At 33.5% G+C, this 24,456-nt stretch overlaps 2 protein-coding genes across 2 annotated transcripts; both read left to right on the forward strand.

Annotated features, from left to right (window-relative positions):
• The first annotated feature begins 6,357 nt into the window (after window positions 1-6,357).
• LOC7458131 (glycerol-3-phosphate acyltransferase 5) lies at window positions 6,358-8,502 on the forward strand. Its single transcript, XM_002315177.4, has 2 exons — window positions 6,358-7,098; window positions 7,412-8,502. Exons 1-2 carry the CDS (start codon window positions 6,550-6,552, stop codon window positions 8,327-8,329), a joined length of 1,467 nt encoding a protein of 488 aa, XP_002315213.1. The 5' UTR covers window positions 6,358-6,549; the 3' UTR covers window positions 8,330-8,502.
• Window positions 8,503-15,615: 7,113 nt separating this feature from the next.
• LOC7490384 (probable E3 ubiquitin-protein ligase RHC2A) lies at window positions 15,616-17,433 on the forward strand. The gene has a single exon (XM_024611331.2). It carries the CDS (start codon window positions 15,761-15,763, stop codon window positions 16,970-16,972), a length of 1,212 nt encoding a protein of 403 aa, XP_024467099.2. The 5' UTR covers window positions 15,616-15,760; the 3' UTR covers window positions 16,973-17,433.
• The last annotated feature ends 7,023 nt before the right edge of the window (window positions 17,434-24,456 follow it).

Genomic DNA, 24,456 nt, shown 5'->3' on the forward strand with positions numbered 1-24,456 from the left:
TGATTTGTTTTCTATAATATTATTTTAATCTCATGATCCGTGTTGTGGATTTAATAAATTCACGCATGTTGACATGAATTTTTTTTTTATTTTTTTATAATTATTTTTTTTTTAATTTATTGTTTAATATTGAGTTAAATAAGAATTATTCGAGTTATTTTTAGACCCGACAAGACAACCATTTCATATCAAGTTGTTAAAATAGTTGTGTATAGCTTTTCTAAATGGTTTTTTTTTACCACTAGAGTGGACATTAAAACAAAACTACATTTATACAATTTAGCAAAGTTATATTTTTTGATTTAATAAAAAATATTTTTTTAATATATTTTTAAATAAATATATTTTTAAAAATAATTTCTACAAGATACTACTCCCAGCCCACTCCCTACCTACGTGGCGCGTCGCTAATGCACCGATGGCAGGTGGGTTTTGTTTATACAATGTTTGATTGCAACTACTGTACTTGGGTGCTAACACCTCGCTGCTATTGCCCGTGCATGCTCCTGGAAGCTTGTTTTATCTACAAGCTGAAATGCCCATAATGGGCACACAGATATATTTTTCTAGAGAAAAAAAAAATACAATACAGTATAATTAACAAACAACTAATAAAAAAAAATTCACCGTAACCCCCTGTATATTTTATTGTTCACCGCTGTAGTATAATAATTATTTTTCCTATGAAAATTTATATATTTTTTGCATCAAAGTTATTTTAGTTTTTTGATGTCTTAATTATTACTAATTTGTTTGGGATATTTATATTTATTTAATGTTTTGTGAACACTAAAATAATCAAAATATTTTTGAATTTAAAAAGTTAGTGGTCTCGAGTAAGATATTTAGGTATTTTTTTATTTTTTATACATAATAGGATTGCACGTGCAACCTCTGATGCAAGACATTTAATTCATTGTAGTCAGGGATATTTAGGTCATTTAGCCAAGGTTTTGTTGTTTATTGTAAATGTGGTCGAGGATAGTAACGCAATTCCCCTTTAAAATAATGAGTTTTTAATTGAAAAGTTGTTGCCGCGTGTATAACAAGTACTAGCATGTTGGAACTGCCACGCATATTGGGCGATGCGTGCGGCGGTTTTTGACAGTCAAAAAATTTCTTCCACTGTCTTAGTTGATTCCTTTTCATCTTCTCTTTCATTACAAGCGGCGTGTGTACTCTGGATATGGGCGTTGTATCAGCGATGATCATTTCTTTTTTTTTCTTCCTTCATTTTTCTCTCATGCCCCAATAAATACACTATGATCCTTATTTTATTTTATTTTCAAATTCAAATCTTTTAGTTTTGATTGCTGTTTTTTAATCATTTTCTCTTTTGTTGAAACTTTATTTCTTTTTAATTTAACCATTGATTTTTAATTTGTATATATAAAGTATTTCGATTCGAACTCTCTACTTTTAATTTCTTATTTTTTTCTTTGCTTTTTTATTGAAGTTTTTATGTATTTTAATTTTATCCTTCAAATCAAGTTTATGATTTTTGTTTTTTAACAACATTAATGATTTCAATTTGTTCTCTTTACTTTTGATTTCCTATAATTTTTATTGATCTTTTTGTCAGAAATTTTATAGTTTTGAATTATATCCTTCATATCAAGTTTATAATTTTTATATTTTTTCAATAACAACAACAACAAATATTGAAAGAGTAAAGAAAGTTACTAAAGATGAAGAGGAAAGATAAAGTTTTACATAAATTACATTTTAATAATAAATATATCAATTTTAATGTCAATAGATTCATATCAAAGTTGAGTTTTCAATAAAAACAACTTATGTTGAAAAAAGTAAATTGTAGCTCGAAAAGATTTTTCTATCCAATTTCATTTTTAATATTTAGATTGACTATGGGGTGCTTCGGTGCCGTGAATAGGGTTATTAAGTTTCATGTAATGTATTTCTTTTTAGTTTTTTCATGTAAAAAAAAATAATTTAAAATGGAGGTTTTTGGATCCTAATACCTAAAAATCCAATTTAGTCATGGAAGATGCCCGAAATTTATTATTCTTGATTACATGGGCAAACAACGTGTTGTCCATTTATTTGAAAGAAGGAAACCATGCAATTTAAATTACAGAAGATTAAAATAGTGTATTTACCTGCCCTAGATCACTTGGCTCGTGTAATAAAAAAAATCTGATCATTATTATAGACTTAAAATAATTTGGTCGGTCGGTGTAATATGTCCACTAATACTATACGTATACAACGAATACTGAAATATTATCAGTACTTCACGTGAATTATATTAAATCACCATTTTTATCTATTTCCCTTTTATTTTGAAAAAAAGAAAGAAGAAAACTACATGATCAAGGGGACAGCATATACGACTCTCCTTCCAAAACTCCAAACTTGTGCAGGAAAACAACCGCATCTAATGTGAAAATTTTAAATTTTTTTTTTAGTTTAACATGGGTGTCCGGGCTAGCTTGCACGTACCTCGACTAATCTCACGGGTCCTGAAGTTAACGACCATATAAACCTCCAGTAGCCATCATATGAGCAACCACAAGGCTCGAACCTGAGACCACAGAGGGAGCAAACCTCTTGGTCTCAAGCTCTTACAACTGGGCCACCGCCTAGATGGTTAAATTTTAAACTTTTAATTTGATTATAGCTAGCTTTTTCACGTATGATTAAAAGAAATAAATAATATTTTTAAATTAATTCATACACCATCGAGAATTCAAGTTAATACCCATCTGGGAATGATGTAATTTCCGTTTTTAAATGCTTTTAATTTGAAAAAAATATTAAATTAATGATTTTTTAATATATTTATATTAACCCAGGAAAGGTGCCGGTGAAGGAGCTTTCTGGCTTTTGGTGCAGTGCCCAACAAACATAGGACCTCAAGATGCCTTCGAGATCTCGTGTGCGGTGTGACAGAGGCATCCACGCACTGTCCAAGCCTCTTGCATTATTTTCGGTGATTATGTCAGCCTTTCCTCTATTTTTTTAACATCTAACGGATAAAGATGATTTTACAAACAAGTGACGCCGTTTAACCCCATAAAATATTCAACTGTGATCACGTGACCTGTCAGTATCCGATTAAGGCATCTCCACACACCCTCGGAATTGTTATTTTACCTGTAAGATACATTCCGAAGACCATGAACAATCTGATTTTTTCTGTTTTCACAGATATAATTTTATATCTAGATATTCCTTTCCTATTAACTTATGTTATCTTCTATCCTATGATTTCAGTGCTCTTACCCTACTCTCTCGCTGTCCAGAATGAAATAAATAAAATCCAGATACATTCAAATGCGTGAATTAAAAACCACTGCATCAGAGGTCAATTAAGGCTTCGAAGACTGGAAGCGCAGACAGTGAGTGCTGGAAAGCTCAGGCATGTCATCACAGCCACGTTCATGAACTTGTGCTCCCATTAATTACCTTGGGAGATGGTTACGTGATAAACTGATCTGGACATTATCTGCAAGAAATAATTATTACATGCTTTTAAACAACATATGTACAGCACATGTAAAGTGATTTTGATAACCATGTTGCAAGCAATGTTCAGAAGCACTCGTGTTTAGGTTTTGCTTGAATTGAACTGTAATTAATCAACCAGTAGAAATCATGTTCTTGCGGCTTGTATCTTGCTCGAATCAATCAGAATGCATGGGTAGTTAACTCACTACAAATTACTACAATTATGCAGCAGATTATGTTAATTAGAAAATAACAAAAATAATTGGAAAAAAAATCAATTTTTTTTTAAAAATACAGTTGAAACACAATAAAAAAATCACTTAAAGCAGTGTTTGAGAACATGGTTGAAATTATATTTTATAAAAATTTATTTTTTTTATTTTTTATTTTTTATTTTTTAAATTATTGTAATAAATGGAAAACATTTTAGTTTACAAGTTCAGCTCGTCGCCAAGGCTGCAGCCAATATCGACTCGAACACAGACATAAATGGGCAGTGGAAACGAGCCCAATGGCACTACTTGACCAAACAAGTTTGATGGCCTGAGCTTTCTTTCGGACAGTCACATTAATTAGATCAATCAACACATCGTTGGGGCTAAATATAAATGGATGTAGGCAACCTCGAAACTTTTGCTGTGTTACAGAAGCATATCGAGGAGCTGGGCTTAAGCTGAGTGGCTCTCCAACATCTTATGGAGCTTGGGGTAGTTCATGTATCAAGGCCTACTCTCAAACTTTCTCCACGCAAAGTTGTTAACCCAACTAGAATCAATGCCTCCTCAAACCCAGCAACTTATTTTTTGGGACATTAAATTCATCCCATGAAACTTTTTTGTGATTTTTTTTGATGAGTTTAGAAGGTAATTATTTTCTATTACATCACAACGAAATAAACTGAAATTACTGACACTCGAACATGCTTCGTTAAAAAAAAACATCGAGCTTATAATCATTAAATCATGCATGCTTGTAACTTTGAAATTAGTTTTAGATAATAAAGTTGATTCGGTTTCCTGAAATTAAGGATAACATGAGCTTATGCAGGTCTCGTTAAACAAGACAATAGCTACAAATCCTTTGTTTATTTATATTCATGTCAATTCTCAAATTACGATTACTTGCTTGGTTTTTAAGAAATCCCAGCTTAATTAAACACTAACTTCATAAATTGTATTGCCTTTCCCTGCTTGCAGACCGGGAGGGACACAGCACAACTTTGATCTGCAACATTACTTGGCCAAATCTTTGGATAAACTCAGCTCACACAACACACATAGCCAATATTTCCTACCAGGTTTCTCATTTTCCTGCCAACCTTACCTAACTTAAGGGAGAAAGTGTTCACAACAACCTGAAAAGCTAGCAAATTAATTAACTACTAGCGTTTTATAATCGAAAGGAGTGTTGCACAAAGAAGTTGACCAACCGTACTCAAAGAAAGCAAAAACATTTTCTTACCTACTTTAATTCTCAGGGAGCTTTAAAACATTATCAAGGATCCCATGATGATAGCCAAATTGCAGCTTCGGGACATCTTCGGCTGGATAAACTTATACATGGTTTTCATTCATACGGGAAATTATATACGTATAGCCAAGAAACGAGCTACTTGGTGATTATTTATTATTTACGTATGAAGCGTGCTGGCCATCTTGAGTGGCTTGTAATCCATATGGAAATCAAATAATGTGGTGAAGACAGTTTTTTCTTTTAATTATTTCTTTTTTAGTAGGATAGGAAACATGTCGCTTAATAAAACCATAATGATTTTGTTAAACACAATCTCAATCTCATATTTCTCTCACACAGTATATATCCAAACTCTTTGATATGATTTTTTTTTTTTTTTATCTAATGGTTTCGTGTGCGTGTTTGTGCATGTGTGTGACAATTAACGACAAAGGTCATCAATGTCAAGCAGGGAGTGGAATGGCTTTTGGACGGGCCAACACCTAATTAATGCGATGCCATCTACAGTGTGCCCTTGGTTTTGGAAAAAAACATCATTATACATGTACTGAATAAAAGGTTGATTTGTAAGCAGATACAATCATAGTTTAATTGATCACCGTACGTTTATGTAAAACCAGCACGTATGTTTGAAATTTCTCGGAAGCCATTGCAGAAAATGCTCCATATGAAGGACTAAATCAGTACACCACATATTGACCTTAATTATTCTGATTTCAACGATAACAACTCAAAGCCTAGCTAGCTCGTGAAATGTCCGTTTCACTTACCAATCTTGATTAGGTCACTTCTTTAAAAGAAAATAAGAAAAAACATCACGGATCAAAGCATCAAGCTATGCACATCTTCTGTTTTTCTGACTCTAAATTCACATGATTTGACACATTGCAAGCTAGATAGAGAACAAGTGCACGCCAGAAAGAGTTCCAGAAGCTGCGAGGAGAGACCTAAAGAAAAATGTGAACACTGAATTGAAGCAACAGAAATAATCAGCCAGCTTTGCTAGTTCCCATGCAACAACGTGGGAGTGATCACTATCACAAACTTTACAAATCAAGATTTGAATTACATGACAAATATATACCACATACATACGTACGTACAAAACCCTGATAATAGTTATACTTTAGGTGTACAAATTATACTTCACGTTTGAATTACATGACAAACACATACGGCTCAAGTTATCTAGGTTAGTAACCTAATAATAGTTATACTTTAGGTGTACAAATTATAGACTGTTCAACCTGTTATAAATCTTGATAAATAAAATTAGACAAAGTTGTTGGGGTTAAGTAATCAATCTTTGTGTGGTAACGTGGCGTATAATCCTACAGATATTGATATATAGATATATATACACACACCTAGGCAAGAGGGCAAGAGGCAGTGTTTATAAAGTATATAAGGGGCAGTTGTAAACTGATAAACCGTCAAATTCCAGGATCAGAGAGCAGTCAAGCCAACCTCTCCCATAATCTTTTCAGCCCATAAAACCGTTGTCACCTTCGAAGCAAAGAACCAAACAAACATTTTGAACACACAAATATCCTCTCAAGATAAACAAATATCAAAACACCAAAAACCAAGCAAAACAAAACCCTAATGGATGCAGTTGTTTCAGAGCTCGAAGGAACTCTTCTCAAAGACCGAGACCCCTTTTCTTATTTTATGTTAGTAGCATTTGAGGCATCGGGTTTGCTTCGCTTTGCCTTGTTATTGATTTTTTGGCCTGTGATTTGGTTACTAGAGATGTTAGGGATGGGAGAGTATGGGCTCAAACTAGTGGTCTTCGTTGCCACTGCGGGTGTTAGTGAATCGGAGATTGAGTCGGTAGCAAGAGCCGTTTTACCAAAGTTTTACATGGATGATATTGACATGGAGGCTTGGAAAGTGTTTAGCTCATATGATAAAAGAGTTGTGGTGACTAAAATGCCAAGGATCATGGTAGAAAGGTTTGTGAAGGAGCATCTGAGAGCCGATGAGGTTATTGGGAGTGAACTTGTGATAAGCCGGTTTGGGTTCGCCACTGGATTTGTCAAGGGCAACACTATTGATTCTTATATCTCGATTCGTGTCGCCAAACTATTTATCGATGAAAAGCCTGGTCTTGGACTAGGGACGATTACTTCTTCTTTCCTATCCCTATGCAAGGTGAGTGCATATATATATTAGTAGCAATTACCTCAGCTAGTGTGATTAATTAAGGTTACTAACTTAATCAAAGCTTTCTCGGTTGACAGTTCAATTGTTTAAAAACTAAATTTTGAAGTTTTATTAGAAGGTCTCAGATTCGAACTCTAGACGAGGATTGTGCATGGTTTATGCTGGATGATAGGGGTTATCACATTAAGTAGCTAAAGATCCATTTGATCTCCCATGGAATACCAAAGTAAAATACTATTCATGTTAATTTATCGAGCTACCGCTAACAATTACATCCATTTCTTGTGTTGACACTTGACAGGAACAAATACATCCCCCATTCATGGCCAATCAAAACCAATATGATCACCAGCTCGTCCGCCCTCTCCCTGTAATCTTTCATGATGGCCGCCTGGTCAAGCGCCCAACACCATCCACGGCTCTCCTAATCATCCTCTGGATGCCACTAGGCATCATACTTGCAACAATCCGAATTCTAGTGGGAGTAATGTTACCGATGTGGGCTAAACCTTACTTGTCCAGAGTATTGGGTGGCAAAGTCATTGTCAAAGGCAAGCCACCACCGCCTGCGTCCGGTGGCAATAGTGGTGTGCTATTTGTTTGCACGCATCGAACTCTAATGGACCCTGTTGTCCTATCCACGGTGCTAAGGCGTAAAATCCCAGCAGTCACATACTCCCTTTCGAGATTATCAGAGATCCTATCACCAATCCCCACCGTTCGGTTAACAAGGATCCGCAATGTTGATGCTGAGAAAATCAAAACTGAACTAGCCAAAGGTGACCTCGTGGTTTGTCCAGAAGGAACAACTTGTAGAGAACCATTTCTATTGAGATTTAGTGCACTTTTCGCTGAATTAACTGACCAGATAGTGCCAGTGGCAATGAATTACAGGGTTGGTTTTTTCCATGCAACTACAGCAAGAGGATGCAAAGCTCTGGACCCTATATTCTTCTTCATGAATCCTAGACCAGTTTACGAGGTGACTTTCTTGAATCAGTTGCCAGTAGAAGCTACATGCTCATCTGGTAAAAGCCCACATGATGTTGCCAATTATGTCCAAAGAATCTTAGCAGCTACATTAGGATTCGAATGCACAAACTTCACTAGAAAGGACAAGTACAGGGTTCTCGCTGGGAACGATGGAACAGTATCGTACACTTCATTCGTTGATCAGATCAAGAAGGTGGTGAGCACGTTCAAGCCTTTTTTTCACTAGCTATCATCATATATGAAAATAAGACTTATTTATATATCTGCTTCAATTTAATTATCCCGGTTCATGTTTTCTTTTCTTTTTGTTTTTGCATATGGCCGGGATTTGTATTCTTTTTATTTTTAATTGTTCCTTCATGGAAACGTGGAATAAAATACGAGGATTACTAACGTCAATCGTGTTATCATTTTTCTTTCTAATCAATTTTTACTACTCTTAATATTTTTAAATTGCTTCCGATTATGAAAGGATACATTTCTTGTTAATTAGATACTCCAGTGAGCAAAAATAAAAAAATAAAAAAATAAAAAGAAACATTATAACTCCTTCCCAGCAATCTGTAAGTGGTTGTTTTCCTGAGTACTGATCTAATTATGTAATCTCATTTAATCCGTATTGGAAGAAATAAATAACAATTTACTCGATCGATGTGATAAATTAAGGAAAACTATACCTGTCTTTGTCAAAAAAACAATAAACGGAGGTCGAAAATAAGGGAGAGGAGAATCAATACCTGCAATGCCTTTCCTTTTTATGTACTCTGCTGGGCGAAAAAGCCGAGCTCTGGTCCACGCAGTACTGACATCTTTCTGAAGGACCACGAAATAAATACACCTCAAGTGCGGAGACGATGATGCAGATTCAACGAGGTAACATATGATGGGCTACGACAAAGCAATTCATATGCCTAGTAAAGCTATCTATAGATGGACCATCATTCTGTTCGGTTCAGGACCTAACACCAACTATATCCATATCCCACCTCCCGGCCCCCACAGAGATCATTCTAGTGAAAATATGTATGTAGTTTAAAAATTAAACAAGAGATTTTCCATTAATTTCGGTTAATCGTCGATTCATGACTTGCGGTAAGGTTCTGATTCTCGAGAGATTTCTAGGTTTAGGCCATTTGGGCATGGCTGCTAGGATCTGTTCATACTTCGTAAGCCTATCCACTAGTCATCTCACAAATTAACAAATGTAACTTTTTTCTTCTCTCGTCAAGGATTCCTTGTCAACTGGGTTTTTAATACTGACCATAAGAATTATGGTCCGCAAAGCATGCCTTTTCTTTTGAAATAGGCCATCCATAATCGAATGAAACGGTGGAATAACTTTGACGCATACGAGAATACCAGCTCCTTAATTTGGTTTCGTGCTGTTCTCAAAGTAATCCTTGTTTGGTGAGGTAGTTTTGACATTTTCATTTGCCTTTGGAAAAAGCTATATAGGGCGACTAGTTGAGTCTACCGACTGGTTGTTTATTTCTGAAGGCTTATGCATTCTCCTATTCATTCCATGAAACACAGCTCTCTTTTCTTTTCAGAAAACAGAAACTTATAAAATAATATAGTTTTTCTTTGAAGTCTTGTTTCCTGTAATCTATCCCTACATACGTTGGTGTATCTGTCTGTCTGTCCGCTTGGGCTCTGCATCATCATTGCCCACTTGTCAACCTTATACTATACGCTTGTCACTCGACCGCATCTACATGGCTAACTAGGCACTGAGATTATTTTAACCGTTGAGGTTAGAACACTGCTTCTTGTGGGTAGTTAAGAACTGCTTGGTTTGAAAATCAGTCCATTAAAGTAGAGGTTAAGACACTGCTTCTTGTTTTGAATTCTCGATCAAATTGAGAAAGGCCCCTGATTTTTTAAAAGCTTTAATTTAACTACCATGAACTATTATATATATATATATATATATATAATAGGCTCCTTTAATCAGTTTTTCGATACTGACCCCGTGGGATCATGTTATTGTCTTGAAAAGTAACACATGTTCCACCAGTTTAAATTTAAAACGTGACACTTGTACGAGGATATTAGTTAATGAGACAAGTGTCGTTCTTTAAAACTGTCATATGATTTTATTATACAATTTATATATAAAACAATATTTTCCCGATAATTAAATTAAGATTTATAAAGTTAGGAGCCTATCTCAATTTAACCACGGTTCAGTGTGTTTTGTTTTTAAATCATTTATCCAGCTAGCAATCATTTTAAAGTTCTATGGAGAGTGTTGTGAACAACTGAGAATTCGGTGGAAAATCTCTTTACTTATCTCTTCCTTTTTCTACGCATCCCACCAACATGGAAAAAATGCACGAACAATAAAAGTGAAATGAACCTCGCAAAAATTCTCGTGAACCTAATGCCTAATGCATGCCTGCATACATTCTGGTCAAGATCATGAAGATTAGATGCATGTACGTAGATTTTTATAAGAAATTAAATGGATAATACATAAAGCATTAGTTTTGAGGATAGGGATATTAATTTGCTCTTTTCACTGCATAAGGTTGGCATGCAGCAAAGAGACCCTAATAGCCAGAAAAGACTGCCTCTTTTTGTAAAAATATTTATTTTACTTCAACAAATTTGATAATCTCGAAAATTAAGTCCATGCACTACTATATTTTTTAATTAAAAATATATCAAAATAATTTTTTATATTAGTGTATTAAAACTATAAAAAAACACATAAAAATATATCAATTTAATGACTAGCAGGAGAAAAACAATTTGAAATGTAATTTAAAAAATAGATTATAAAGCAAAAACAAAACTGTCTAAATACAAAAATGATCTATTAAACACTTAGCCATGGAGAGAGGGAGCTCTAATATTAACGTGGCCAGAGTTTGATAAAATGTCATAATCTTAGACATTAATGGTTCTGACTTCCATCATTGATGATGATACCCCACGTGTGATTATGCTGATAGGAATTAAGCCAGGTCATAGAACAGCTGAAATTGATCAATCCAAAATTCTATTTAATTGCTCATAATCGAGCCCAGCTATTTATTAAATATTTAGTAAAAAAATGCAGTACCAGGTGGTTGCTGTCTTCTTCTATGTCGATGAGTTTATAGTAAACAATTTATTTTCAAGATTTAATAATGAAGCCATTTACAAGTTGCATGCACTAGAAGGCATTATTTAAAAAAAAAGAAAAAGAAAAGGGGTTTCTAATAATAAATAAAGATTCACAAAACAGAAAAAACCAACCAAACGCAGCCTTGCAGCCTTGCAGCATGGAACATGATGCGTGCTATGTAGGTGGATGGTGACGTGTCAGAGAGCAGACCGTCCACCTTCTCTCGAATCATGACTCGGCATTGCCCCGTGTGCCACGTTTCACTACCTATCAGCGCCTGCCAGCCCCATGGGTTTTAAGATCTCTCAGTATTATCAATTCAACCCCCATATTTAAATTGATTTGCAACTTATACCCCGTAACTTGTCAAGAATGGTAGATAAATACTACTACTACTACTACTATTATTATTATTATATATACTTCACCTGTAAAATATAAAAATATCATATCTCAAAAAATTAAATAAAACAGTAAATCTAATTAACAATTAAAAAATTTCATTAAATCAAATAAATAAAACAGCTCTCAGACAATACCATTGTTTTATAAAATCTTGAAGTAAGTTTAATATTATAGTAATTATTTCTTTTTATTTTAAAATTAACGTTTCAAAAATAAATCTCAAACAATATATTATTTTTGCCTAACATAAATTTAAAATTAACTCATATAAACATTGACTCTGCATGATTTAGTTGACTTAGTATGTTAAAAAATAACCTGAATGACCAGTAAAAAATCTACTTTAATTTTTTTTTCCTCTTTTTTTCTTAGAAAAATCTACCTTTTGATTTTTTTTAATTTTATTTTTTAATATTTTATTAATTTAAAATTAGTTAATTTTTTTTGTTTTTTTCATGAAATTATTACACTATCAAACAAATTCCCAAGCATCTAGTTGGTGCTAATATTTGTATTCTTTTGGTGGAGAGAATAATGGGTTTAAACTCATAAATAATCAAACATTGCATGAATACAGGTTCTGGCTGGATGTTAGCGAACATACGTGGCAAAGAATAATAGCTAGTATGGCCCTCGTCTTACATCAAAGTTTTCTAAATAATGATTTGTTGGAAAGTTTTCGAAATCACAATGTGGTGGTTTTTATTCCATCCAATGTCATGTTTACAACCGTAGACAATCATAAAAACTGCAGATGCAGGTGGGGCACATCAGATTAATTGCCGAAATAGGATAGAATATAATAATTCTAATTCATAGTTTTATTGTTAGGGAGAAAACTTTATTACAATGGTATGTCTCTTTAATAGAATTACAAATTAGAAAACCTGGAAATAAAAATAGAAATCCTAAATAATTTAGGAGAAATAGGAATACCAATATGAATATTTTATTTCCTAAAATAAAAAGGAAAAACACTTCATGTAGTAAAATATTTTCATAAATAATAATAACTAAGAAAAATATTTTTTTTCTTTAAGATCTGACTACATTAGTCTTTCTTGGTTAGAGAGAATTCATTCTCGAGTTTTTTCATCGTGTTGTTATTGTTATCAACCACTTGAACGGTGTTGATGCCCTTGTACTCTCTTGACTTGTTTTACATTGACTAAGATAAAATAGGTCAACAATCAATTCTTAAAACACCTCCAGTGCTCGTTTAACATTAAGGTTGAACTTGTTTTTCGTCAAAACTTGAATTTTTTTTCTTTAAATTAATTTTTCTAGGATCAATCATATCCACATGTTCTTCTATCAATAGATTCTTGCCCCATTAGCTCTCGAGTTTGTTGCACTCGTCATTAGCCCGGTGCTTCAATTCTCAATATTAATAACAATAAATTTTGAGATTATAATGAAAATCCTGACTTGTTGAATGTGGAGCCTGTTGAGTCGGCCTAGGTAGGGTGTTCATCATCCTCTAGTTATTATCACATTTTTTTTCTTCCTATGTATTATGTTATGTTGCACTTGAAAATTTATTTTTGTTAACACCCTTATTATTTCTCAAATGTTAAAGCCATATGATATGTCTCAGAAACTCTCCACAAAGACTACAAGCATAACATTTTGGATGTACCATTGTAAATCACCAAGATACCTTGTCACTACATGTTCTTCCATTTATTCCAAGGCATCAATGGCCACTAATTGATAAAATTTATCAGTATAATCATTAACAGATTTACTTTATTGTATCAACTTATGAAGCCGTTTGTATAAGGTCCGTGCGTAGCTAAAAAAAAGGAATTACTCTCTCATCTCTTATTCATCTTGTTATAATCAACGACTCTCAACTTCCCTTGCATCTCATGTGACCTCTTTAATTGTTGCCACCAGGCAAAAGCCCGAGCCTTCAATCTGATCATAATTAGTTTCACCCTCATCCATTCTAGAAACTCTTTATATTAAAAAAATCATTCAATTAATCAATGAACTCATATACTTATAAAGTTATAGCAAATCTTAGTATTTTAACATGAATTCTGTAATCTCAAGTTTTGTTTTTCTCCTGATCATGCGGTTGTCTCTCGTGCTTCTGCCTCTAAAATAGGTTTACAATACTGTCTAGAAATTCATGGTCACTTTTCTCTTAACCCCAATCCTACAAGTCCCTTTATTTTAATAGTCGAGTTAACTTTGTGATCCACCTTTGCATTTCTTTTATCACCAACTCATGGGTGTTTCTCTCTCGAGGAAGAGCTTCCTTATCCCAAACTATTTGACCCTGCTGAACTTTGTGACCTTTTCCCACCATAGTTGTTCCACAATACATAATAAAACAAAAACTACATGGGATCGTTTAGCTCTGATATATGAAAGCAAAAGCAACAAGACAATAGCATGAAAAAACAAATTAATGGATGAAATATGATAGAACATAAAAATCATAATTTATAATTTATTGTTATATATAAAACACAAGAACCCCGACCTGAAAATAAAGAGAAACTGATAAAAGTCTTGGATAAACCAGATGATATAAAATTAACATTCTTAATATTTAATTTAATAAACTAGATGGAGAAAATCACCATGAACAAAATATTTTTCCTAGACTAAATAGAAATTAACAGTGATTATTTTTTTTTCTTCTAAAATTCCTTCTGCATCGACTGTCATGTTGATTGGTAAGAACTTTAGCTTCCTAATCTATACCTACTCGTGTAAAATCACTTATCATCAACATAGGACTATTTAAATTGAATAAACAATTTCCAACTTCTCGTGACAGTTGAAAGATAATCGGAGTTTTTATAATCTAAGATGTAGCAAGTAACAATACTATCATTAATTATCATGATTAGAAGTCAAGAAAACTCTACAATGAAAAAAGAAAAATTAAAGAATAAAAGAGACAACACCTTTAATTATTTTCAAAAAGATTATACTCCTTAACGTTTTTTATACTAGATTGGAGAAATTCTTCTTGTTCCGGGCAACAAGAAATTATTGTTAATTTAAATGTAGAAGTTGCTCCGTCAACTATGACACAAATTAATAAAAAAAAATGAAATTTTAAGGGGTATAATTTAACTGATTAGGTTTAGATTTGTTTTCTAAAAATTACCAATTTGAGTTTTACAAATTTCAAAGTTACTGAAAAGTTTCATAATTATTAATTTTATAGTGTATAAAACTAGTCGAGAATTCGGACAATCAAGCTAATAATAAAAAGAAAAACAAAGAAAAGGAGGCAGTCCACCTTGCTAATGTATGAGTTTGAAAAGGTGTACGTTGAACAAGCTACGATCTCTCTAATTGGCTGTGGGTAAAAGCTGATATTAGAAAGATTTTATTTTCCATGCCTGCTTCTGAAAATGACATCTTCAAAACTCATTTTTCCTCTCACAATCATTCTGGGATCCTTCGTGACTCTGAAATCCTTTTGACTTTTCTAGCCAGGATAAAGCCAGCATCTGTTTGTATTAAGAAACAATACTGTGATTGAAGACGGTGAGATTAATTAAGCTACGTGTAAACTAATTGATTCTCTTTTATATTTGACTTTAAACTCTAAATGAATAGAAAGAATAGAAAATATATTTGATTTAAAAAATATTAGATTGATATTTTTTATTTTTTAATAATTTTATGTAACTGTATTAAAAATATATTTTTAAAAAATATCTTGATGCTAAAAAAATATTCTTAAAAAACCTAGAAATTACACCGCACCATAAAAGCATCAAAACATTCCCCAACCCAAAATACACCGAAACCCTTCCACAATTCACCTAATACCCAGAAAATTCTTAAAAGAATCTTTTTGTAAAAATCTACCTTCCTTTTATACAACAACAATAATAATAAAAAACATGGAAATCCCACTATAACGTCCGCTTATCTGTCACCAATCATCACAAACCACGTTTCGCGTTCTTACGGCCCGAACACCGTTTACGTGTTTAAGCCGTTAAATTACCCCTCTCCACTCATTTAATCCCAATCCCTTCCATTTTTTCCCTTTAGAATAAAAACCCAAAATTTCCCCTCTCATTTTCTCTCCTACCAAACACCAAAAAGCTCCAATCTTTCTACAGATCTGACCCAAAATAAATTTTGGTTTTCTTTAATTTGATGTCATCTCCAACTACGCCGTCGTATTGGTGCTATAGATGCAACCGTTTCGTTCAGGTTTGGAGACAAGACTCGGTAACTTGCCCAGAATGTGAATCCGGGTTCATTGAAGAAATCGAAAACCCTCCGCACATGATTCAAACAGAAGCATCACGTGAAAGGCACCGCAGACGTTCTCCCGCTGCCGGAACGATGTTCATGATCGGTAACCGCTCAAACCCCCATCGCCGTAACCGTCGCGGTGGAGCCGCCGGGAGCGGAGACCGGTCCCCGATCAATCCAGTGATCGTGCTTCGTGGCGGGCCTGGAGGGGCGGCGGAGGACGTAGTGGGAGATGACGGTGGCCGCGGTGGTGGAGGGTTCGAGCTTTATTATGATGACGGTGGTGGGTCCGGGTTGAGGCCGTTGCCGCCGAGCATGTCGGAATTTTTATTGGGATCAGGGTTTGAGAGATTGTTAGATCAGTTAACACATATTGAAATGAATGGAGGGTTTGGCCGCTATGAGAATCAGCACCCGCCGGCGTCAAAGTTGGCGATTGAATCGATGCCTACGGTAATTATTAACGAATCTCATACTTTTACCGAATCGCATTGTGCTGTTTGTAAGGAGGCTTTTGAATTAGAATCCGAAGCACGAGAGATGCCTTGTAAACATATCTATCATACTGATTGTATACTTCCTTGGTTATCTATTCGTAATTCTTGTCCGGTTTGTCGACATGAATTGCCCTCTGGTGATGATGACGGTGAGGATGGGGTTGGGAGTCCGTTACCTGAAGCAGGGAATGGACAGGGAAATAACGAGGAGGAGGCAGTTGGGCTGACGATATGGAGGTTACCTGGAGGAGGGTATGCGGTGGGGAGGTTTACAGGGGCGAGGAGGGGAGAAAGAGAGTTGCCCGTGGTTTATACAGAGATGGATGGTGCGTTTAACAATGGTGGGTTGCCGAGGAGGATATCTTGGGGGTCTAGAGGGGGTGGAAGGAGGGAGAATGGTGGTGGGGTTAATGGTGGTAGAGACGGTGGTAATAGAGGGTTTGGTTTTGGGAGAGTTTTGAGGCATTGGTTTGCTTGTTTTGGCGTGGGACGGGGTTCGAGTTCAAACTCCAGAGTCACTGGGAGGAATAGGCCTTCTCCTGTTTTTAGCAGTTCCTCTTCGATGAGGAGAAGGGGTTGGGGCGCTGAGATTAATACTGGAAGGAGACGGTGAGAATGCATTAATGAGAGATGATCAAATGGATGTTCTGTTTTTTGCTTCGAAGGTGCTTGTTACTGAATTGTATATACGGAGATTTGAGAATGACACCCAATTGTGAGTTTCAGTTCATAATATAAAAAAAGTAGGGAGGTTTTATGAATTGTGTAACGATACTGTCTCAATGAAAGAATCTCGAAGAAGCAGTGGGAGCAAAGTACCTGAAAGATGCTGGAGCTTGGCATTTGGAGAGGAACATTTTGGGAGCCAAGAAGGTACAGGCCTAATTATACGAAAGTGCCTTTAACTAGTTTTCATGCAGTGAACTACAGGCCTTGCAATTTTTTTTTTTTTGTTTCTTCTTTAATGTTCCATTATTTGGTATTTGTAAGTTAGCAGCAGACCAGCAGTTGTTTTTCATCTGTCATTCTTTTTCCAAGAAATCTATAAACTCTAGCACCTCTAAGTTTGAAGCACGTTGCAAGAGCTTTGGTTTGGGCGTTTTGCTTCTGTATGTTTTAACTTGCACGCACAGCACTTATGTTGAATCTTCTTGGAGTTCTGGTTGCAGTCCTATTTCTCTCACTTTCTGGAACACAGGAGTAACCCTAGACTGGGTCTTGTCTAACCTTGAAGGGAGTTACGTGTGGCAACTTGCTTTTAAAATATATATTTTTAAATATATTAAATTTATTTATTTATTTTTAACATCATTATATTTTCATAAAAAAACAAACTTGAAAGGCATCAAAGCTTACGATATTGTTTGATATTTTAGTAATGATTATTTTTTAAATTGTTTTTTTAGAAATACATTAAAATAATATATATATTTTTAAAAAATCTATTTTTAACATTTGTAATTTAAGAACATAAAAAAATTTAAAGCAAAGTAAATTTAAATTTTTTGAAAAACATGACATTGCTGCATATAAAGCACATTCGTTTGGGTGTGTGTTTGAAAATAATTTTAGATATTTTTTAAAAGTATTTTTAACTTAAAAAAATATTAAATTATTAGTTTTTTATGATAAAATTAATAATTTTTTTAGTATTTTTTATAATTTTAATAAGCTAAAATAAAAAAATATTTTTAATATATTTTCAAAAAACATTATTTTAAAAATATCTTAATAAAATCTCGGACACAAAAGTTAATTGAATTCTTCAACAAATCCTTGTCACGCATATTGACAAGTGGGGTTTAATAATAGAACGGACATGGCGAATCAATTTTTTTTTTTTTCGAAATTAACATGTGCTGTCAAAGTTGAGCCTATTCGAGTTCTTGGCTCTCTTGCTCTGCAAGAATTCCAATAAAAAAGAATTAAAATGTGATGAATTATGGAGGGTAGCAATCAGGAATCATATTGAATTGTCATTAATACAGAAAATTCTGAAGTGAGATTTGGTCCATGCATATATATTGGGACGCTTTACAGTTGTGATTCCAACAAAATTCAGGGCCTCCTAAGCTGGCAGACCAAGTTGCTTACGGAGTGTATGACTTTTGGGGACAAAACGGTGACTAAAATGCGGTAATTTACGCTTAAAATCATGCCCTGGAAGTGCCAAAATTCTGCGAGGACCTTTGGAAAGGAATGATGACAAGAGTATGAATAAAGGAAATTATTCCACATCAATTTTGCAGTTCGAGAATTTGCAATATATCAGAATTCTCAGTTGCCAACTTCTTACGCATGCTTCTGATTTGCAGTGAGCCCAAAACTAGTGCAAGGCATGTGGAATAAGATTTTATTCGATCCCCAGTTTGCGTTCAATTGGGATCAATGATCTTGGAAAGTAAAAACTGTGCCAGAATCTTTTCTAGGCGATACAAATATATTTAAGCAATTCTCGCCAAATCGAAAATGTAATACAATATTGAAATCTTCTACTCTCACGCGATTGATTTCTAAGATTGCCTGGCTCTAGGCATATGATTCTGTACAGTCTGAATTTGGACCGTTCATTAAAACCCACGAGCACCACATCAGCCTCCTTGTTCAAATCAACGTGGATGTGTTTTTACCTCTTGTTTGAAACCCTACTCGATACTAACATTCAGGATGTGTTACACACACACACACACACACAACAGTCTACTTGCCGTCTAGCCGGCAGATTGATTTTGGGCCTGTTGACCAACACATGATATTGAGCTCAAACAAAGACATGATGGAGCAAATGCTTTTAAAAACATTTTTAAAACATAAAAACAACTGGGCTCTGAGCTAACATCATCAACTGGAAAAGGACATGGACTAAGCTGCTTCAAAGAAATATATATAATGGTGAGAATTATGTGGTGCAGGATTGAGGTCGACTGCATTGAGAATTATGGTCGTGGTTGGCTGCTCTGAGCTATAAACTAAAGAAGATGTGTTTCTCTGGGAGGTTATATTGCAATGATACAATTGAATATGATATCATGCGAAAAAAATCAACTCAGCACAATAATTTTAACAAAGACTTTATATTATTTTTATATTAATCCAAGAATAATTTTATATTGTTTCTTAACAAAGATTTCTATCCAGCTTGAACAGCTATTTCAAGCAATTTAAACGTAAAACAAGTATTAAATGGCTTCCTCTTAGGGGAAATGCCTTAAATTTTAATTCCTAACAAGAGTTGGTCCCGTCTCTTCGTTGTTTTTTTAATGCAAAAGGTGATTTACAGGTTCGAGGCTTTGCCCGTCCACGTAAATTTAATGGCAGAATTATACTGTTGATTATTTTTTTTATAGAAGTATATTAAAATATTATTATTTTTTTAAAAAAAATATTTTTAAAATTAGTAATAATATATATATATATATATATATATATATATATATATATATATATTATAATAGTGTAATTATTATTTTGCCACTTGATCATTTTACTTTTAGCATTTGCTTGAAGATGATTTTTTTACCATGATATAAATATTTTTTAAAAATAATACAAGGTTATTTTAGTAAATGTATTTTTTTGCTGCATAACAAAATTACTAATTTCTTGTGCAAGCAAAATATTATTATATACAATTACTTGCGTAGATTTACAAAAAGTCGCAGTGTTATTTTAGTTTCAAGTTTATTTTCCTTTTAAATATACAAGAAGACTTCCAGAAATAAAAAAAGTGAACTTTCACCACAGTCGTGACAAGATTTATGTATATATTCCAAGAACAAGAATTACAATATACAGAAACTGAAATGAAAGATGGACCGACATATGCCTCACCAAGGTCAATAATCAACATAGTATCAAGTAGCTGGGAAAGATCTGGATTACTCTTTGTAAGATTAGAGCAATCATGCATGGAATTCGTAAGTATTAATGTATGGAGAAATAAGCATGCCTCCCCCAGAAACAATCAAACCTTACTGGAATCAGCATCCACAAATCTAATGAAGTGGGGTCTTGTTTCTAGATTTAAAAACGCGTTAGGTTTCCTAAGAATAGAGTTCACATCACACTTTGCATGCATCGCCGACTGACCTTCTTCCTAGGTCATGACTTTTGATGATGAAAGCGCACCAAATTCTTTTGTTTCCTTTCGATTTGACTTCTCCATTAGCCATTAATATGTTTTAAAACAATTTGTGTAAATAAACTTCAGCGAGACAAGTAGTCCCAGTTTTGTTAGGTATCTTTATGTTTAGAAGCAATAAAAGAAGGATATAGACTATCGACCAGCATATACCGAACTGAAAAGCAAATACCTCGGAGGTCTAATTGTTTAAAATATGTAACTTGCAACCCGAAGGCCAATTCTAGCAAAGTTCAAGTTTTGTTTTTAATCTCTATTAATGATCGGCTACCCACTCCAAAATTGGAATTTCATAAAACTTCACTCCATGTTCTAGCATGAGATTAGAGTTCTACACCGAGTATGCGTCAAGGAGATTCTTAGTTCGTAAATCTACTCAGCTAAATGTTAAGGAAAAACATCGAAGTTGTTGTTGTTTAATGTTTTCAACTCAATAGTTCAAGATGAGATGAACCGGAGCTGTTCTCTTGGCATTGAGTGTCTTGCCGGTCTCCATATCAATCCAGCTATCGAACAGTAATTGAAAATATTTTGGAAACTGAGTCGGTAACCAAACAATGGATTGGAAGGAGAGGCATATTTTCAACTCACTAGTGGACATAAGATGAACATTGTAACCCCTGCAATTTTCCAGGGAAGTGTAAATATGGGCGCTTTACCGTCAAAAGTATTCTGTCTTTATTCTAGAAAATGTGTTGCATAATTGTGTAAAAGCCAACGATGCAATAACTATTCGATTTGCGATTGATAGCGAGAGGTTCGTCTGGTTACTTGAGGTGTCATCACTAGCTAGCTAGCTAGCTAGATTCGTGATTCTTTAGTACAGTTGTGACTTGGCTTGTCTCACGATAGAAAGCTAATGCACGATGAAGCAGAAGCACAATGAATTTTGGTGGCCGCCAATTCATTTGAGGAATCATTATGTAGGATAATAATATAAATTATATTTTATAATTTTATTTATTTAATATATATTTTAAGTTATTGAATCGTAATTTTTTGAATATGATATTAAAGTTTTGTTGTTTAAATGGTGATAAATTTAAATCTCAATATTTTCATCTTTTTTTTATAATTAAAATTAATTAATATCATAGGATATTAATATAGGATATTAATGTAAATTTATACAAGTTTTAAATTTAATTTATTTGAGAGAAAATGTTAAAAATAATATAAATCATATATTGATGCAAGTTTTAATCTTAAAGGAATTTCATTTAAGATGATATTTTAAAAAATAATAAAAATTATATATTTACATATTTCACTTAAAGGAATGTATTAAAAAATAATATAAATTATATATTGAAATCTCACCTAACAACTCAAGTTTTTAGATTGAGATGATTTTTTAATAATGAATAATTTTTTAATAAATTAATTAGTGTTTATTTGAAAGTTTTTTTTATCTTTAATCAGCTTTCTTAAAAAAAATAATATATTTCTTGAAGTTTCTTTTGCAATAAGATTAGAGCATGATTACTTTTCATCATGATTTATTACATAAAATATATTTCTTTCATAGGCTAGAGATCTTATGTAGAGCTTGATGAACTAGTTGAGTAATTTGAGTTTCATCCCGCGTGGTCCTTGTATTTTAGAATTTTGATCCTTGCTTTATTTTACCTCAGCATATAATTAATTCAATATTTTAACTTCATAATATGCAATATGGAATGATTGTTAAATACAATAATAATAATAATAATAATAATAATAATAATAATAAACATTTTTTTAGTTACGTCACGACATTCTTGAGGTGTGAAATTACAATAAGAAATCAAAACTCTTGTCAATATGTTATAATTGACTTGTTTCCGTCAATCAGCAATCGAGACAAACCTAAAGTTAAAAAATCTCTCCCTGTTACAATTTATTGATTGGAAGAGTTGGCAAGCTATTTCCTTCTCACAGACCAAAGTCTCGATTACGAATCTTTGCCGAAAGTTTCAAATTTCAAACCTTTGTTTAATTCTGGGTTACAATCACGAATATTTTACACATAAATCAATTTGGCTTGTCTATTATTGTTCGTGAGTCAAGATTAAATAAGAGCTTCTCATGTCCAACCGAAGGGTTTTGATGGCTACCGGTTCTTGGGCTCTTCCTGGTTTTGATAAAACAATCCACTTTTTGTCCCCCACTGCACCTTCCAGAGAAATACCCTTTTTGAAAGGGCTCATTGGCCATTGTAAAACTGTCTCCATGCACCATGAAAGCAGTTGGAGATACAGTCTTTGAACTAAAAAAACAACAGATTTCTCATAAACACAAAAATTGTAAGTGCTCACAGTTCTCAAAGGAGAAGAAAAAAATTCAAGTCGAGCCTGTAATAATATCATGGTGTCGTTTTATTGACAATGTAGTAAAATTACAGGACAGCATCGTGCTACAAAAGTTATGTAACAATCGCACACAGAACACTATGCATATGTGATGAAGTAGAAAATCCAAGCAATTGACATCGGCCAAGAGAAAAGGTCCAGCAGTTTTCATGGAAACTTCAATAAAATAAACTTTTAAAGGCAGAGGACAATGTTTTAGCGTACAGGGTTTCATGGAGATGATTTAATTACCAAACTCTTTTATATAGTTTCAATGTAGCAATCACTTTAAAACAAGACAGTTTTTGTTTCGTCGTCAAGAAATTCAAGCCTTGATTAACTAATTTTTTAGTATCTAAATTGACTTGGGACAACATTAAGCAATTGCTACCTATCACAATGCAAAGAAAGGGGAGTGGAATTTGCCAAAATGCAAGCCGCAATGCATTGCCTATCACATATAACAGTTGCTTTTCGTGCCAAATTAAGAAACCACAAAGAAATTTTTAGTTAACTACGACATTAATGGAAGGAGAAAAGTAACATTCGAATTTTAAATTATGATTTCATTAAAAACAATTAATTAAGCACCTAACCTAAGATCTATATGTCATCTCCCGACCAAACATGTATTAATCCCCACTTCAACATGGTTGATTCCATAACCATCATTATCTTATAACTGTTCTCATGTGTGCCGTGGATAAACTTAGCAGATGAAATTTTTCAATTTCATTTTGGAAAATTACCCTTTTCCTAACAGGAAGAGTACATGTAACGGAATTAAAATCCAACATGAATACGCAGATGAAGAGTATTGAACTGATGCGAGTTTAGACTTGAACGATAGACAATCCAAGACAGACAGCAAACACAACAAATTCGACAACATAAAATGATAGTTACACAACAATATAGTGAGTTGTTATGTCAGTTACGATCATAGCTTTATGAGAAAAATGAGTGTTTAGATCATAAAGGCATGACTACTAAACATGAAAGCATGACTGAGATTGCTTTCTAAAACACTAAAATTATAAAAATATATAACAAAACCATTCACTAAGTTAATGAAAATATGAGAAAAAAAGCACCTCACTACTTTTTAAAATATAGAGATGATAGTTTTATATTTTGTAATTTTTCATATGCTTGTTTTTAAATAGGTTGCATAGTCTTGATTGTGTAGGGAAATGTTAGCTTGGGTGTATAATATGTTAGTTTTGTATATACTATTCAAGTTTTGTGCATAGAATACATGCATACAAATTTGTGTAGTTTTTTGTTGTTTTGAGATTAATAAAGATTGAAATTGATTTATGTAATAATACGTGTGCTTATTTAGGTTATATCCTTTTTAATTATGTGTTTCACTTGTCTCGTAAAACGGAAGAGTATAAAAAAAAATTTAGACGAAGAAAAACACTTAATTATTAGATAAAAATGAGTAGTTGAAAAAAAAAAAAAAAACTGAATCCGAGAAGAAGCTAGTCTGCCGCATAAAAGCTGGAAAATTTCGACCATAATTTAACCCTGTGACAGTACTGTGATGGACTCGAAGTCGAAGGTGTCATTCACATCATCCCCGAGAAAAGGCCTTTTGTTTTGTAATTGTCCACACGACGA

Source organism: Populus trichocarpa, chromosome 10 (genome assembly GCF_000002775.5).
Source record: "Populus trichocarpa isolate Nisqually-1 chromosome 10, P.trichocarpa_v4.1, whole genome shotgun sequence".
Taxonomy (NCBI): Eukaryota; Viridiplantae; Streptophyta; class Magnoliopsida; order Malpighiales; family Salicaceae; genus Populus; species Populus trichocarpa.

Bases quoted from the DNA above. Each gene is read 5' to 3' on its own strand.
- LOC7490384 (XM_024611331.2), top strand. From the start codon at position 15,761: ATGTCATCTCCAACTACGCCGTCGTATTGGTGCTATAGATGCAACCGT.
- LOC7458131 (XM_002315177.4), top strand. From the start codon at position 6,550: ATGGATGCAGTTGTTTCAGAGCTCGAAGGAACTCTTCTCAAAGACCGA. The intron at 7,099-7,411 runs GTGAGTGCATAT...GACACTTGACAG, and splicing joins CTTTCCTATCCCTATGCAAG to GAACAAATACATCCCCCATT.